The following is a 15,529-nucleotide window of genomic DNA, read 5'->3' as shown; positions in this document are numbered from 1 at the left end:
TGAACGAAAATGAATAATTCAAATAATTCAAATGTGCATTTTTGATAAGCCAATGTTTTTTCTTCTACTGATTCACATTTTACAATGATGCGTTTCATTCGTCGTACCTAATAGTTTCGAAGTTTAATGCTATGAATGTGAAAAAAACTAGACTACTTTATTGTATAACTGTAAATGGAAATACAAGCATATATATTTGGAACTTTTCTTGATAAATCGTTGATTAGGTGAACAAATATTGGTTTTAATAAATCCATAATAACAAAACGTCTGAGTGATGAAACCATATGCTGGTAGAAAAAATACCAATGAAACCAAAAGATATATGAATCTAATTCCTTTTTGTTATGGTTTTCGTATTTTGGCACTGAGAAAAGAGTATCGATTGATCAATTTTAAAAATGTTTGTTGTTTTTTTCTCAAAATAAAAACATGTCTTCACATCTGACATCACTGATCATACCGAGAAAAAGTGACAGAAGTCTTTCCAGTCTACCAAATAAAATACTGCAATGAAACTCGTGTACTGGAATAGGATATTTTACTAGTCTCGACAGTGACTGAAGCCGAGACGAGACGAGACGAATTGCTCGTCTCGTTTTCTGGAATTGAGCTCATTGTTCCGGGCGCTGTTTGTCTTAAACTGACGCTACGTAGGACGATTCTGTTGCTTCCATTTGAAAGATGAGAAAATTTAGTACAGGATAAAGTTGTGAAAAAACCAAATTAGTGGATTTGAATAACATTTTGGAAGTGAAAACCATAAAAGGTAGTGGTTTCGAAGAGGGTTTTCATTAATTTTAACCCCAAAAATTCATAATAAACTTGATTGTTTCCATCAACTAAGTTAATGCTCTCAAACCGCTCTACAACTTGTACATTGATACCGAACTTCTTTCTTTCTTAATTCTGCTGCAATATCGTTATAAACAATTCCAGGTGAGAATTCAATCAAAACCATCAAAAATCATGATTTTTACTCCACTGTACCTATAATAGTCAATTAAATTTCTCCTGAACATTGAAATAGTACATTTTTATTGAAATAAGTCATTTTTGAAATATAAAAAAAAAATCAAACTGTATATAATCGAGTCCGACCTGTATTATGTTCGTTTATGTACGCGTTCAACCAGAAATATATGCCTCGTTCTAGATAATAATCTTTCGATGAAGATTCGAATCGTGATGAGTTAACGGGGTAGTGACTTACTGTCAAGAGAAATAAATTCACTTTAAAATTTTTCAATCCATCAACTAGCCTACAAAATAAATACTACAATGACCTGCGCTGAAAGACCTTTGAATCGCCCCAAAACATCTTGGATTCCGTTAGAATGTTGAGATGCTGAAATGGTAAACTTTACCGACGATGTTAGATATCTGTAATAAAAAACTGTAGGTTTCATTCTAGACATACATTAACACGTTGAGTGCCACGCGGTTTAATAGCAACTTTCCCGTCCGGCCACGTGCTGATATCGTAGTACAGCAATGCGAAACGCGATACCGGATAATTGGAATTTACTCGATGGAAATTTTTGAACGTATTAGGGCCATCGTTTCTTATCGTAAGAAGGTATTTCTGCTCGAAAACAGTAAAATTTCTGTCGAAAAAAATAAGTAAATTTCTACCTTTATCATCATATTTTACACTGTCAGTCACCGGTGACTGACCCGGCCTGAACGGAAAGCTCGGTGTCAGTCACCGATGACTGACGTGGCAGTCAACGTGTTAATTTCCTCGAGGAAAGAGGAGTTTTGCTTTTTTATTCGCATTCAGGATTAGCCAACCCGAACAAGCCAACGCAGTGTCATCAAGCACGATAATTACTCTGCATTTCTTTACTTCACGACAGACGCCACGGTCACGGTATCGTAATTTCATGCAAGATAAGTGGTTCCAGATGGTTGGCTGTAGCTAAATAGTTCAAGTCTATCTACTCCAGATTAATGAAACTCAGCCAAAGTCAGCTTCACAGCATTTGAGTTGAACCCCCTGGGGTTGTTGGGCCAAAAGCTGCCAGACTCATTAAATATATGATAAGCAGAGTAAAAGGGGTTCCCAAAATGTTTTACGTGAATGTAAAATGAGTGAAGCATGAGACGAGATGCTGCTCCGCATTTGATGGTAAACGGGGGCGACGGCATTGCGTGGCGTTTTCCATTCAATGAAAAAGTCTACTGATCAAAATACTCTCCTAAGGGTGTCTATTTTATCCGCGATTTGTTACGGGTATATAGTTATTATCATCTTGGGGTTTTCTTTTGACTTATTGTGCTAAGCCTATTGTGAAACATAGCAGGTTCACAACCCATCATGCTGAGGAAGCGGAACTATTTTTCAAATGTTATGCAAACGAATAACAGCTTGTTCGACAGGGTGATGATTAGTTTCTGATCAAATGTCTGTCAAGTCCGGATCAAGGCGTTTGTATAAATGTATAACATCACTTCAATGAGAAGGCTATTACGGTTTGTGGAGCGGGGGTTGTTTGTTTTGTTATTGCTAGGATACGACATTTTTGCATTTTCACATGCGAGAGTAGTGGATGAACTGGATGAGAATGAAATTCTACAAAATCATCCCGTCTTTTTCACATAAATTCGCGAAAGCCGAACAAAGTAGGCATCGTTCGAATAAGCGTCGCAGCAGTTTGTAGAGAGCCGCCGGCAGCGTTCTGATGCTATTTGTAAACAATACCGACAGCAATTCCAATATGGATGAAAGTGCATTTCATATGATTGTTTCACCTGGTATATATAGAGGCGCCTTGGTCCGGATTATACACAGAAACCATTCTCAGCGCCATAACCTAGAAAATATTGCACGCTCCAATTGCAAAGGTTATTTCAATCCTGACACAACTTCGCAGGGTTTATAAATTTAATTTGTTTTTTTCTCTATGTTTATAAACAAACCATTGTCATTTTTGCAATGCCAATTAAGAAAGCCATTCTTCAACGGAATGCTTGAGCATTAATCAGCCTGCGGATAATCGCAGAGAATAAATGGCCGAAAATCTAAACACACCAACGCAACGAAGCAACAATGGTTTTACGGATCGTGGAAGAAAGCATGTCATGGAACAGCATGGCTTTTTCGTCTCACAACTTCATTGTGTTTGATTGCGACAGTTTTGGAGCAAAGCTCACTGCGAGGGTGTCAAATGGGTATTAATGCGTTAATTATAGACCAAAATTTTGTTTGATTGTTTTGCTTTGATTCGAGGGCGGTTCATGGAACCCCATTGACTCTGGTTGAAATTGAAAGTCACATATCTACATAGTTGGAGGTAAATCTGGTCACTGGTTTTCCTTGCGGAGACTGCACGTTACTGACCTGGATATCTGCAAAAATGGGAAGCAACCGAGGAAAATCTTGTACTTTCCATCTTCAAAACGAGGGGAATGAACCTCTTGCTGCATCCCACAATCCGATTGACAAAAGTAATACAACTCGTTTTTGTAACAGGTTGTAAAAACTCCACTTTTCATTGCCATCCAACGAGTTTTAAAAGACAACATATTAATGTGCGAATAAAACGGCACATCAAATCACATTGTGGGCACTGCGTCACCAAGCCGTCTTGGTCCGCTAGCTGCCATCACGTCAACCAGAGCTGCTTACTAATAGAGTAGTTCCCTGAATGCAACCGATTAAAATGCAAAGCATAATTTTATCACATACATACCAATCACCCAATATGAAACAAATATAAAAACAAAGCCCTTCTCATACGCTCCGTGATGCATAAACCCATTCAACAGCTCCACCGTGACTTTGGAGCTCTGGAGATAAGCCATCAACGAGAAGGGTCCAGAAAGGTATAAGCCGCCGCCGCCGCCGCCACCTAAACGCTCTCACCACAACACTTCTTCGCATAGAAAACGAAAACCAACCCAACCGCAGCGTCACCCACTCGAATGCAGCTTTTATTTTCACGCAACTTGTTTTCCAGCAATAGTCACGTTAACCCCCTTCTGTGGTCTACCTTTCTCCGCCGACCCGTGGAAAAACGCCCAAGTTAAGATTTAAGTTACACCACCGTTCGAATGTTTCGAATCTCTATGCCCCCAAATTCTAACCACAAAACCGTTGACCCGACAGTGTAACCCCGGCGTTCCATCGTGTTTGGGGTCTCTGGAGTCACTGCAGTGGAGTCGGCCCTCCCCATTCAATTCAATGCATTCGAATAAATATGCTTCCCCACATTCATTGTGGTGTTTGTTTGTGGCTTTAAACAGGAGGGTTCCATTTTCCACTTGGTCTTGGTTCGCCTAGCGTTTCCAACTCCGAGACCTCTCCGATGGCTCCGAAAAGAAGGCACCGATGCCATAGTGTTGCAGGCAGCCCTTCAACGTCAGTCGGTCGTGCTCACTGGAAGGAATCGGTTTTGTCGTCGGAATCGGTTACGTAGTGTGGTAAACTCTGTGTATTGGCGCAATTATTTATTTAAGGTTGAAGTGAATGTGTGAAGAACTTTCTGGTATTTTTCGTGAAGTTTGAGGGACTGTGCTATGTGATAAATTGTTGATTGGACAGTGAATTAACTAATATTAGTGATTTATGGAAAATTGACAAAAATGAACACTCATTATTGGATATTTTTGCTATACTTTGTGTCGCTGGATATGCTGCAGAAATGTGTCTTAGGTGAGCAAAACTGACAGTTACAACATTTCTTCGTTAGATCGTCAAATTATGTGAATTATTCGTATAAACGTTATCTTATATTAACCCGCGTCGTATCAATAGATCGAAATATCGAACAGCAACTTTGATATTCTTTAATGTCTTTGGATAAGCAATCATATTTTGAATTCTTCTGCACCAAATGATAGCTCAAAACAAAGCTACCACTTATCATCAACTTCAATCAATTTTGTATAACTTCATTTAACAATAAGCAATTATGTGCGGAGGATTTCAATAAAAAAAAAACAAATAAAGTGCAAAAATATGTGAACCTTTCTACAGTATTACTTTAATGAAAGAACACACATTGTGATGTATGACAAAAACCATTCGATTGAACTTCCTACAGATATCATGGGGACGTGAAACGACGATTTCAATAAGATTGCTGGTGTGAATATTTCACCGCGGAATCCGGTTGATCATTTATGAAGAAAACGTGGGTGGCGATTATATCATACTGAGTGGCAATCTGCCAGCCCCAATGCAGCCACATTGTTTTTTCGCAACGTATTTATACTTTGTAGGTTCTGGAAAATGCTAGATTTTTCGGGAAATGGATAATCGGAAAGGAATAGTTCTTGAGCATTGATTTTTCTCCAAGGCCAACAATAAAAATAACAACAATAGTTTGAAGTGTGTTTGGTCTTGTCAAAAATGTTTTGGTCAATGTTCAATATTTTGAACAATCATATCCCGGAAAATGGAAGGCGGGAAAAAATATTTTTATTTTTTTATTTGATTACTAGCTTGGGCGTCTTTTTTTTTTGTTTTTTGTTATCAATACCTTCAAACATTCACGTTTTCTTACTAAGCGCAAGTTCATGAGTCCAATTGCGGAGCTGTTCATTGATTGGTCTTCTAATCGTCCCCGTTGAATTTACCTTTTACTATAAAATTCCTAGTACTTCTACCAAAACCCATCATTATAATATCAGATTATTTTCAGACACAATTCTCGATCAAGATTTTTCAACCACTTGCTAATAACATGTTTCTCCGTTACATGGAATAAATGTTTGATACAGAAAATATGATAGAATAAAGACAGACCCCTCCCCTCTTCTCCTCTTAAAGAGGGGGAAGTAGTGTCTATTCACCATAGAAACGTTTCGTGCCCCCTAAAATCTTCACATGCCAAATTTGGCTCCATTTGCTTGATTAGTTTTCGAGTTAAGCAGAAATTTGTTTTTCATTTGTATGACAGCCCACCCTAAGAGAGGGGGGATGAGTGTCGAACCACCATAGAAACATGTATGGCATCCTAAAACCTCCACATGCCAAATTTGGTTTCGTTTACTTGATTAGTTCTCGAGTTATGCACAAACTTGTGTTCCATTTGCATAATAGCCCGTCCTAAGAGAGGGGGGAGGAGTATCTAGCCACCGTAAAAACATTTGTTGCACCCTAAAACCTTCACATGCCAAATTTGGTTTCGTTTGCTTGATTAATTCTCGAGTAATGCAGAAAATTGTGTTTCATTTGTATGGCAGAGGGGGAGGGGTCTCAAACTATCATGAAAACCTCCACCGGCCTCAAAAACCCCTACATACCAATTTTCATGTCGATCGGTTCAGTAGTTTCCGAGTCCATAAGAATCAGACAGACAGACAGAAATCCATTTCTATATATATGTATATAGATTATTTTTTATAGCAGCGGTCGTAGTAGGCTTATTTGAAATCTTTTGACAGCGAATTGTTTCAAATAGATACTGGTACTGTTACTGTTGAGGACAACTACATTTGAATTGAGTTTTTGCAACTGCTCAGTAGAGTGCCAATGGATGTATGGGAAAAGGTGACCCTCGAATTTTCAAAGCGAACTTGATTAAAAATGTTGATTCCCACGAAAAACTACCCTATGTAAAATATCAGCTCAATGGGACTTCATTTACTAGTGTTGCACAGCGGTCAAAGTTTGAGTTTTTTTGAAAACCGAAAAATCACCCAAGGGGGGAGTAAAGGAAATCGGGGTTTTCTAAAAAATTGTTTTGATGCCAAATGTCTTCAAATTGCATGAAACGTCAAGATCTAGTGTCATCTGGAAAACATTTTTTTTGTCAAAAACCGACACTCTGGGACTTAGTCGTTTTTCCGGAATACGTGAAAATGCCGTGAAAATGTTTTTCCGGAATACGGAATGCCAATGAAAATCGTCATATCGATTTTTTATACGGGACTCCCTACGAAATGTTGATTCGCACGATAAAATACCCTCTGCAAAATATTGGCTCATACGGGCTTCATTTACTATTGTCGCAGATCTCAAAATTTTAGTTTTCTGCAAAGCGAAAAATCATCTAAGGGGGGAGTAAAGGAAATCGGGGTTTCCGAAAAAGTTTTTCGATGCCAAATGTCTTAGAATTGCATGAAACGTCGAGATTTACTGTTATCTCGAAAAAAAAATTTCTCAGAAATTGACTTTTCGGCACTTGGTCGTTTTTGTCTGAAAAGTCGATTTTTGACGAACTTTTTTTTTTCGTGATAGCAGTAAATCTCGACGATTCATGCAATTCTAAGACATTGGGCATTAAAAAACCTTTTTTTGAAAACCCCGATGTCAATGGGGATCGATTTGACCTCCTTCAAGCAAGTCAAGGTAGCCATATGCCTGGAATCATAATCAAATAAAGTGACAAAGAGTCATCTTTCAAATAAAGCCAAATTCGTAGCAACTAACAGTATTTATCTGTGCTTTATTTCAATTTGATGAATAAAATACACATTTTTCACTAACCTTGCCCTAATGTCCTACAGGCAGAACTAGATTGATTCGAAACGTCTACAACCAAAAATGCACCTCCCGACTTGAATCCGCTTTGGACACCACATTGAGACGAACCCAGCAGCGATCAGGATCTGGCGTAAGATTCAACACAATCAAACATGTTTAGCAGTAGATAGTCACATAATTTCAACATTGCAGGCCATGATAGACTTCTCCGAAAGCGGACCCCAGAGGCAATCACTGTTCAATCGATCACCGCACAACACCTACGAAGAGGATATTGAGCAGCTCGTGTCTGAATACAAGCAAAAATACAATGGTCATAAGCACACCCATGGCAATAAAGAGTCATTCTTTCCCCCGTCCGGCATGACCTCGACCTCCCAGGTCGAGGTGGCAAATCTGCGGGTTAGAATTCCCCACAAACTGCAGTGGGTTGTAGTCGATCGGTGTCATTTTATCGAAAAGAATCGAACTCTGGACACGAAGCTAGAATTTCCCGACCTGCAGATAAGTGGTCGAGTGATAATGCATCCTGCCGGGGGTAGATGTGATATGATATTGCGACTTCGCAAAGCGGGAATTGAGTTCCGAACGGTTCCGCTTATACCTAGCGGAGTGAGCGGCAAAAGCAGACAAGCCAACGTGCGAACGGACTCACACTTTTCCGAGCCGGGATTCATCTCGATATTCGCTCACAGCTGCGAAGGTCCCACCGGGATCAAGTATCGCATCAACTCCAAGAGAAGACATTTCGTCAAGAATCAACAACCCCCGACGAATTACGATGCGTTCTACAAGCAGGACTACGGCAGCGAATACCCGCAGAAGCGATCAATCGACCTCCCGGAGGATGACGATCTGACGGGTGGAGATGTGTTCAAGCTAACCGACGCAGACTCGCTGTTTCTGGAGCCCTCGATGTTCGTAGACGTAGCTAAGGAGGAGTTTACCCAAACCGCGACGCCGAGTACCTTCAGTGCCGTCAGTAACAGCCGGACACTCTACTCAGAACGAAGCCCGTTTGCCTACAATGCCTATGCTGGTAATGGTGCAGGGTGGCAAACGGTTGAAACGAACGAAGCTCTTGATGAGGCTTACTCGAACGAGATCGACAGTCTGTTCTCGAAGGGTGTTCGGGGATTGCTGACGACCTATATGCAGAAAGCGCTGCAGCCGGCTATCAAGGAAACACTGATGGAGAGCATGGGATATACGTTGTCGTATGGATAAGAATAGTTAATAAATATTATTTATGAAGAATATGGGTGTTGGGCGTGGGTTCGTGTTATTTGTGATGACAGTTCCCACAGGTATTTATCGCTTTGGAAAACATTGAGGGTTCTCTAACTCTAACTTGAAGGTTGGCTCCGGTCGAATAATTTTCCTAGAATTTTACAATATCATTCATGTATATTCATATCGAAATACAAAACAAAACACAATTACCAGGTATGTAAATGTGAAATCGGAAAAACAGGACAAATCACAGACCGAAACTTTTCGGTCCGAAAGTAGTTCTCTGTAATGTTGCTATTGTATATTTTTCATTCTTCATTAGCATTTACTTGAAGAAGAGATTGAATGAAAAAACTCCAGAAAATATGTTTTCTTCGTCTTTATTCAGTTTTATAGTCATCTAATTCAGCCTCTTTACACGGCTTAATGTTGCTGAGCCATTTGAAAATAAATTTAGTACAAAAAATAATTCAGCCTCCTCAAAACATAGTAATTTTTGATACTCCAACACAAATAACGAAATTCCACTTTTTTCCTGTTATTAAGGCGAAGGTGGAAGCAAGCCTTTGTAGTAGTATAGGTAAAACCACGTTTAAAAATGGGCTAATAGTGTTTGTGAGAGAAGAACAATTTGTTTCGTTTGTTCTAATCTCTGTACGTAAATAGATCAATTCACTTATCAGACTGTGTGGCGCATTACTGACACGAGTCTTAGAATACATTTGAAAAAAAATAACAATTCAATACTGAAGTAAAATGTATGAACGATGTGTTCCGATGAACAATTGCAAATATAAATATATATAGAAGGTGTACTTGCATATGAAGTAAAATTCTGATTATACGCGAGCGTAATATGAGCAAATTTATAACACATGCGAATTGAGGCTCTTTATGTATTAACAAGTTTTTCCGCACAGTAACTCGATGTTGATAATTCCTCAATATTTTCCTTCGTTGATCGTATTGTTTTCACATATTCACGTTGGAGAGCCTTGATCTTTCTCTTCGTTGGCCGAGTCATGTTGATTGAAAGTAATACTTTTCCGTTTACTATTTTCAAAAGCATAAACAGCCGTGGCAGTGTTCCGAGCTTTGCAATACAATTTTCTTAACCAATGTTAAAGTTGCTAAAACTTACATTATAGACCCATTAAACGTAAAAATAATAATTGTATTGACATCAACACAATGTTATATTATTAATTTTCATGACATGAAACGCTATGACTCAGAAATAACATTTTATTGAATGGTTTTTATAGCTGTTTCGATGATGTTGTCTGGCATCAGTATAAAGTAACGATGTTTTCACCAGTACAAACAAAACCATTGCGGAAAATTGAAAAATGAAAAGTTATCTCTCAAAGCACTAGCTCGAGTTTTACGACGTTTTTCACTATACAGTGCGACAGCAGATGAAAACTTAATATCTTGTGAGTAATCGATTAGAGTTTGGTTGAGATTACTTGATGGGAAGTGTGCGAAAATGATCATTTTCTTCAAACTGTTTTGCAAAAGGAAGGGAGGGAGATGAAAGAAATGAGTGCCATTGTGGCAGTTATTTGTGGCTAGCTTCCACCTTCACCTTAATTCAAAATTAGCAACTGAATATAATTTATGAAAGAACGAAAGCTACGAAACAACATAAAAACGTATTAATCGATTGTGTTTTCATTGGTGTGAGAGGTCCTTCATCTACATTAATTATGGTTACAGTCTTGATTATTCCTTGGTACCGAATAATCTCGGATTCAGGCAGCTCGTACACACTTTGAAAATCGAGCCCATGAGCGTTCGAAAAACAGTGCCTTTCTGAACGAACTGCAACGTATATTAGACCACTACATTGAACTGCTTCAGCATGATCAAGGTGCCCTAGCTTTATTTGCATCCTGTGATAACAGACGGAATAAGCAAATTCATGATTCGGTAGATTAACGTGATGTTCGAGATGCATTAATCTTTACCTGCATACTGTCCATTACAACACGTGCTTTATCTTTCGGTTCCATAATCGAAGATAGAGGCGCGTGAATATGTTTAGGAATAAAAATGGAATTTTGTTACGTAACGATCACGGCTAACTACCACAACCCCCCCCCCCACTCCTTCTCATCCGTATGTCATTTTAAGTAACGAAATCTGGAGTCGGTTTTCACGCGGGGGATACATGGCGCGTACACAAAAACGACTTAAATTCCAAAATCAACGTAAAAACCGCGTAAATTCAAAAATCCGCTTGCATGCTTCAATCATGATATATGTTTCTCCTTTTATTTCTCAGCCACTAATCAGTGATATAATACCAACTTATTTCGGTATGTGACTACATCAATTAGCACATTAAATTTTTCCGCGGTTGATATGTGCCGCATAAATTCCAAAATCCGCGTAAAAATAAGCTGGTTGAATTTCAAAATCCGCGTGTAAAAACCGCGTAAAATATTCTAACAATTGATTAACTTTTTTTTTTGTATGCTACAACCATGATATCTGTTTCTCCTTCTATTTCTCTGCTACTTATCAATGTTGCAATACAAACTTATTTCGTTAAAAATCACATCAATAAGCACATTAAATTTTTACGCATTGGATACGTGCCGCGTAAAACCAACCGCGTACATTTCGAAATCAGCGTAAAAAAACCGCGTGAATTCCTAAAAGCGCGTAAAATAAGCCGCGTAAAAAACCGCGTTAGAAGCGGCTTCAGTGTTTATCAATTTGAAGCGAATGCGTTGAAAAAATACCACGCTTGGGTTAAAATTGAATTCTAGTCGCATAGGTGTAGTCTAGTCGAATAGGGATATTAAAAGAAAACTGAAAACATGTTAACTTCAAAAAATCATAACAAGAAAACGAAAAGAAACCTCTCTGACTTTTGGATATGTTGTATGAAAAAACCTCAGCTTTCAAGCAAAAATATTAAAAAATTTGGTGCTCTTGATCCCGAAACCATTTTTTTTCTCTATTATAGTGACTTTCAACACATTATGGCCGGTTCGTCACTTTTACTTCCATTTTTGGAAGAATGTCGGGAGTGAGAATTGAACTCGCGACCTTTAGCGTGAGAGGTATGGATGTTACCACTACGCCAGATCGCCTCCTACGTGAAGGGCTTTAACGGGGTCCCGTTCAACGATGTCCCACACAAAATAATCCGAGCAATTGATATCGAGAGTGCTAGGCGGCCAAACTTCCTTCCTAGAACTCTGGAACATTTCCCATTTCTACGTTTTTTTAGTATTAACTTAGGAGTATACGCTGTTTTATTCATTTCCCAGGCCATCGTTTTGTAGTAGAGGAGATGTGTCCAAAACGCGCCGGCCGGGCAATTTGACCCGCCTGATTTTCTCGTAAACCAGCAAGAATATAAATGCAATGGATATAGGCAATTGTGCTAGTCAATGATAGAATCCTACCATGTAAGTTTTACATTTGTAAGCAATTTCGATGTAATTTTCTACATTATTTCTATAAGGTTTTTGTTGCCTGAAACCGATTCAGAGGCGATAGCTGTGGGTCATATTTATTGAGTCGAGTTCCCAGTGAATATCTCAGAAGAAGAAAATGGTAAGAAAGGATTAATTTCCTTCTCAATTTGATATTTTCCGCATCAGCTTACCATCGGGCAGTATGGCATACCCTCGATCTGGGCAATTTGCTCGCTTTCGGCCGTAAACATTCTCACGAGAGAAATAGCTTGTATGTGAGGGATGCCAGATGATTTTTTCAAATATCTCTGCATGGCACGAATAAATGTCTTCAAATGTAATCATAATGAACAAAAATGAGCAAACCATCACGATATTTCGAACATGATGTTCGATAAATCACACAAACAATTGTTTTCCAATACTTGGAAATGACCTCAGTATGTTTTCACAAACATTAATTGTCTTCATAAGATTAAATGTCTTCAAAACGAAAACATGTCTTCACATCTGGCATCTATATTATGTGCTCAGAGAATGCAGGAAAACAAGAGCGCGGACTGGGACGGCGCCAGTGGTTGTATGGTTAGCGTAACAGCCTCACAATCCGATCGGCCTGGGTTCAATCCCAGCTGGCGTCGTTGGGATTTTCTGAGGCGAAAAATCTCTGGTTACGTCTTCCTTCGGAGCGGAAGTAAAAGAAGTTGGCCCGGCTCATGAGTTGTTGAGTCTGATAGGTAGGAACAGGTGGAGTCGCCTCCCTGATGTCGGTGATTGGCACTAAAGTGGCGGAAATAGGCCGACGAAAAATAAGCGAAGATAAAAAAAAAAAAAAAAAAAGAGCGCGGACTGGAGAATTAACGCACGCTCACCGGATGAACGGTTTCTTCTTTTCGCTGGTGGGCATGAAGGGAATAGATTGATGGAATATCTCATTCATATAAGCTGTTTCTCTGAGCTTTATAGTCTCTGAGAGAAACAACCCATGGGCATATTATACTTCTGCTGGGCCATTTAACACCGTATGATTGGAAATTTAGAATTTGGGCGCCTTACAAAATAAAATTCGTAGTACTTTTGTTATTCAGTATCTAAAATACAGAACGATTACAGATGACTGAGGGTTAACTAATCTACGTACTGACGTAGTTGTTACCTTAAATTTTAAGAGCACGGTCAAAATAAATCCATTCTCGCTTAAGGGGTGCGTATTACCCACTTATCCTATACATTGCTCTTTTCGACACGCTTACGAGTTGAATTATATCGTTTACACTCTTTCCGGTGCGAAGAAAATTGACTACAGAGAAATGAGTATCCTCTTGTGTCGCCATATTTCTCTCGTTGACAGCTGTTAATTGCATTGGATTTTCATTGCTGCCAAATTAGTTTTAACCGTAGTACACAGGGCCGATATAACTACTTGAATTTCAGTGCAAAATTACCGCACCGCATACAAATAATATAAGTCATAAAAGTGTGGAAAAAAAAGGAAAAAGTAGATTTTTTGAACCAATGGCTACAATGGAAATGGGTACCCTAATAAAAAAAAATACGGGTCTAATATTTTGCGATAAAGAACAAAACTACCACTTTTCGCGAAAATCTGAGAACCACTATATCGGTTTGGCATGGAATGGCTGATATACTAGATATACGAAAATACATTGTATGACATACATATTATACAGCGGTTAAAAAGGTGTCTCATAGGTGGAGGAATCTGCATTTGTTTGGCGGCCAGCTGTTGCTTGATGCTCGTGAGCTTGAATTTGTTATCAAGTGATAGCCATACGAAAACCCAACAAGCCGGCTTGCGATCACAACTCGTATAGGCCGATTGCAATGTTATCCTGTATTCGTAAATTGTTAGAGAAAATGATTCTACTTCGTTTGGACAAGTGGGTTGAAGCGAACAATTTGCTGTCAAATACGCAGTTTGGCTTCCGCCGAGGTAAAGGGACGAACGATTGTCTCGCGCTGCTATCTTCTGAAATCCAAATCGCATTTGCTCGCAAAGAACAAATGGCTTCCGTTTTTCTCGATATCAAAGGGGCATTTGATTCAGTTTCCATGGAAATTCTCTCAGAGAAGCTTCATAATCGTGGACTTTCACCAATTCTGAATAATTTCCTGTACAATTTACTGTCAGAAAAGCACATGAATTTCTCTCATGGCAACTCAAAATCTTCTCGTTACAGTTTTATGGGCCTACCACAAGGCTCCTGCCTAAGCCCCCTCTTGTATAGTTTTTACGTCAATGATATAGATGATTGTCTAACTAGAAACTGCACGCTGAGACAACTTGCAGACGATGGAGTTATTTCCATCACCGGTACTAATCCCGCCGTTCTGCAAAAATCCTTGCAAGATACCCTGAACAACCTGTTCACGTGGGCTCTCAAGCTGGGTATCGAATTCTCTACGGAGAAAACCGAAATGGTCGTTTTTTCTAGGAAGCACGAACCCGCCCAATTCCAGCTTTACCTATCCGGCAAAACGATCCAACACTCTATGTTTTTCAAATACCTGGGTGTATATTTTGATTCTAAATGTACCTGGGGAATACACATTGCGTATTTGAAACAGAAATGCCAGCAAAGAATCAATTTTCTCCAAACAATAACCGGAACATGGTGGGGTGCCCATCCAGGAGACCTCATTCAGTTGTACAAAACAACGATATTATCAGTGTTAGAATATGGCAGTTTTTGCTTCCGATCAGGTGCCAGGATTCATATTCTCAAGCTGGAGAGAATACAATATCGTTGCTTGCGTATAGCAATGGGGTGTTTGCATTCGACACATACGATGAGTCTCGAAGTCTTGGCAGGAGTACCCCCGCTTACTCTTCGATTCACAGAATTATCCTACAGATTTCTCATCCGTTGCAAGATCATGAATCCATTGGTGATTGATAACTTCGAAAATCTACTCCAACTGACTCCTCAGTCAAGTTTTATGTCTTTGTACCATGATTTCCTTACCCATGAAGTGCACCCTTCACCGGGCATCTCCAACCAAGTTTGCTTCCCATACTTTTGCAATTCCTCTGTCAATTTTGATCTGTCCATGCGACAAAAAATCCATGGAATCCCAGATCATCTACGCTCCGATTCTATTCCGCCGATATTTTCGGCAGAATATGGGAAAGTTAGATCTGATAAAATGTTCTTTACTGACGGTTCATTCATAAACGGGTCCACTGGCTTCGGCATCTTCAATGAAAATTCCAGTGCCTCTTTCAAACTCAAAGATCCTTGTTACGTGTATGTCGCTGAACTGGGTGCGATATACTACGCACTAGGGATCATTGAAACACTGCCCATCGACCATTATTTTATTTTTTCAGACAGTCTCAGCTCAATAGAGGCAATTCGTTCAATGAAAGTTGATAAACGCTCATCTTATTTCCTAACAAGAATAA

The 15,529-nt window shown here is 39.2% G+C and overlaps 1 protein-coding gene across 2 annotated transcripts; it reads left to right on the top strand.

The window, feature by feature from the left end:
- Positions 1-3,045: 3,045 nt before the first annotated feature.
- On the top strand, positions 3,046-8,662 carry LOC129762231 (uncharacterized). Of its 2 annotated transcripts, XM_055760301.1 has the most exons (4): positions 3,046-3,174; positions 4,462-4,657; positions 7,459-7,565; positions 7,628-8,662. In XM_055760301.1, exons 2-4 carry the CDS (start codon positions 4,588-4,590, stop codon positions 8,660-8,662), a joined length of 1,212 nt encoding a protein of 403 aa, XP_055616276.1. In that variant the 5' UTR covers positions 3,046-3,174; positions 4,462-4,587. The 2 variants fall into 2 exon arrangements, with proteins under 2 accessions (XP_055616276.1, XP_055616275.1); XM_055760300.1 differs by lacking the exon at positions 3,046-3,174 and having other exon boundaries at positions 3,830-4,657.
- The last annotated feature ends 6,867 nt before the right edge of the window (positions 8,663-15,529 follow it).

Source organism: Toxorhynchites rutilus, chromosome 1 (assembly GCF_029784135.1).
Source record: "Toxorhynchites rutilus septentrionalis strain SRP chromosome 1, ASM2978413v1, whole genome shotgun sequence".
NCBI lineage: Eukaryota > Metazoa > Arthropoda > Insecta > Diptera > Culicidae > Toxorhynchites > Toxorhynchites rutilus.
Note: the sequence above shows the minus strand (reverse complement) of the source record. Positions and strands in the feature narration are given on the sequence as shown.

What these genes read in the sequence shown, in the direction of transcription:
- LOC129762231 (XM_055760301.1), top strand. Translation starts at nt 4,588, where the DNA reads ATGAACACTCATTATTGGATATTTTTGCTATACTTTGTGTCGCTGGAT. An exon ending in GCTGCAGAAATGTGTCTTAG is followed by an intron (nt 4,658 to 7,458) that starts GTGAGCAAAACT and finishes AATGTCCTACAG; the next exon opens with GCAGAACTAGATTGATTCGA. An exon ending in AGCAGCGATCAGGATCTGGC is followed by an intron (nt 7,566 to 7,627) that starts GTAAGATTCAAC and finishes TCAACATTGCAG; the next exon opens with GCCATGATAGACTTCTCCGA.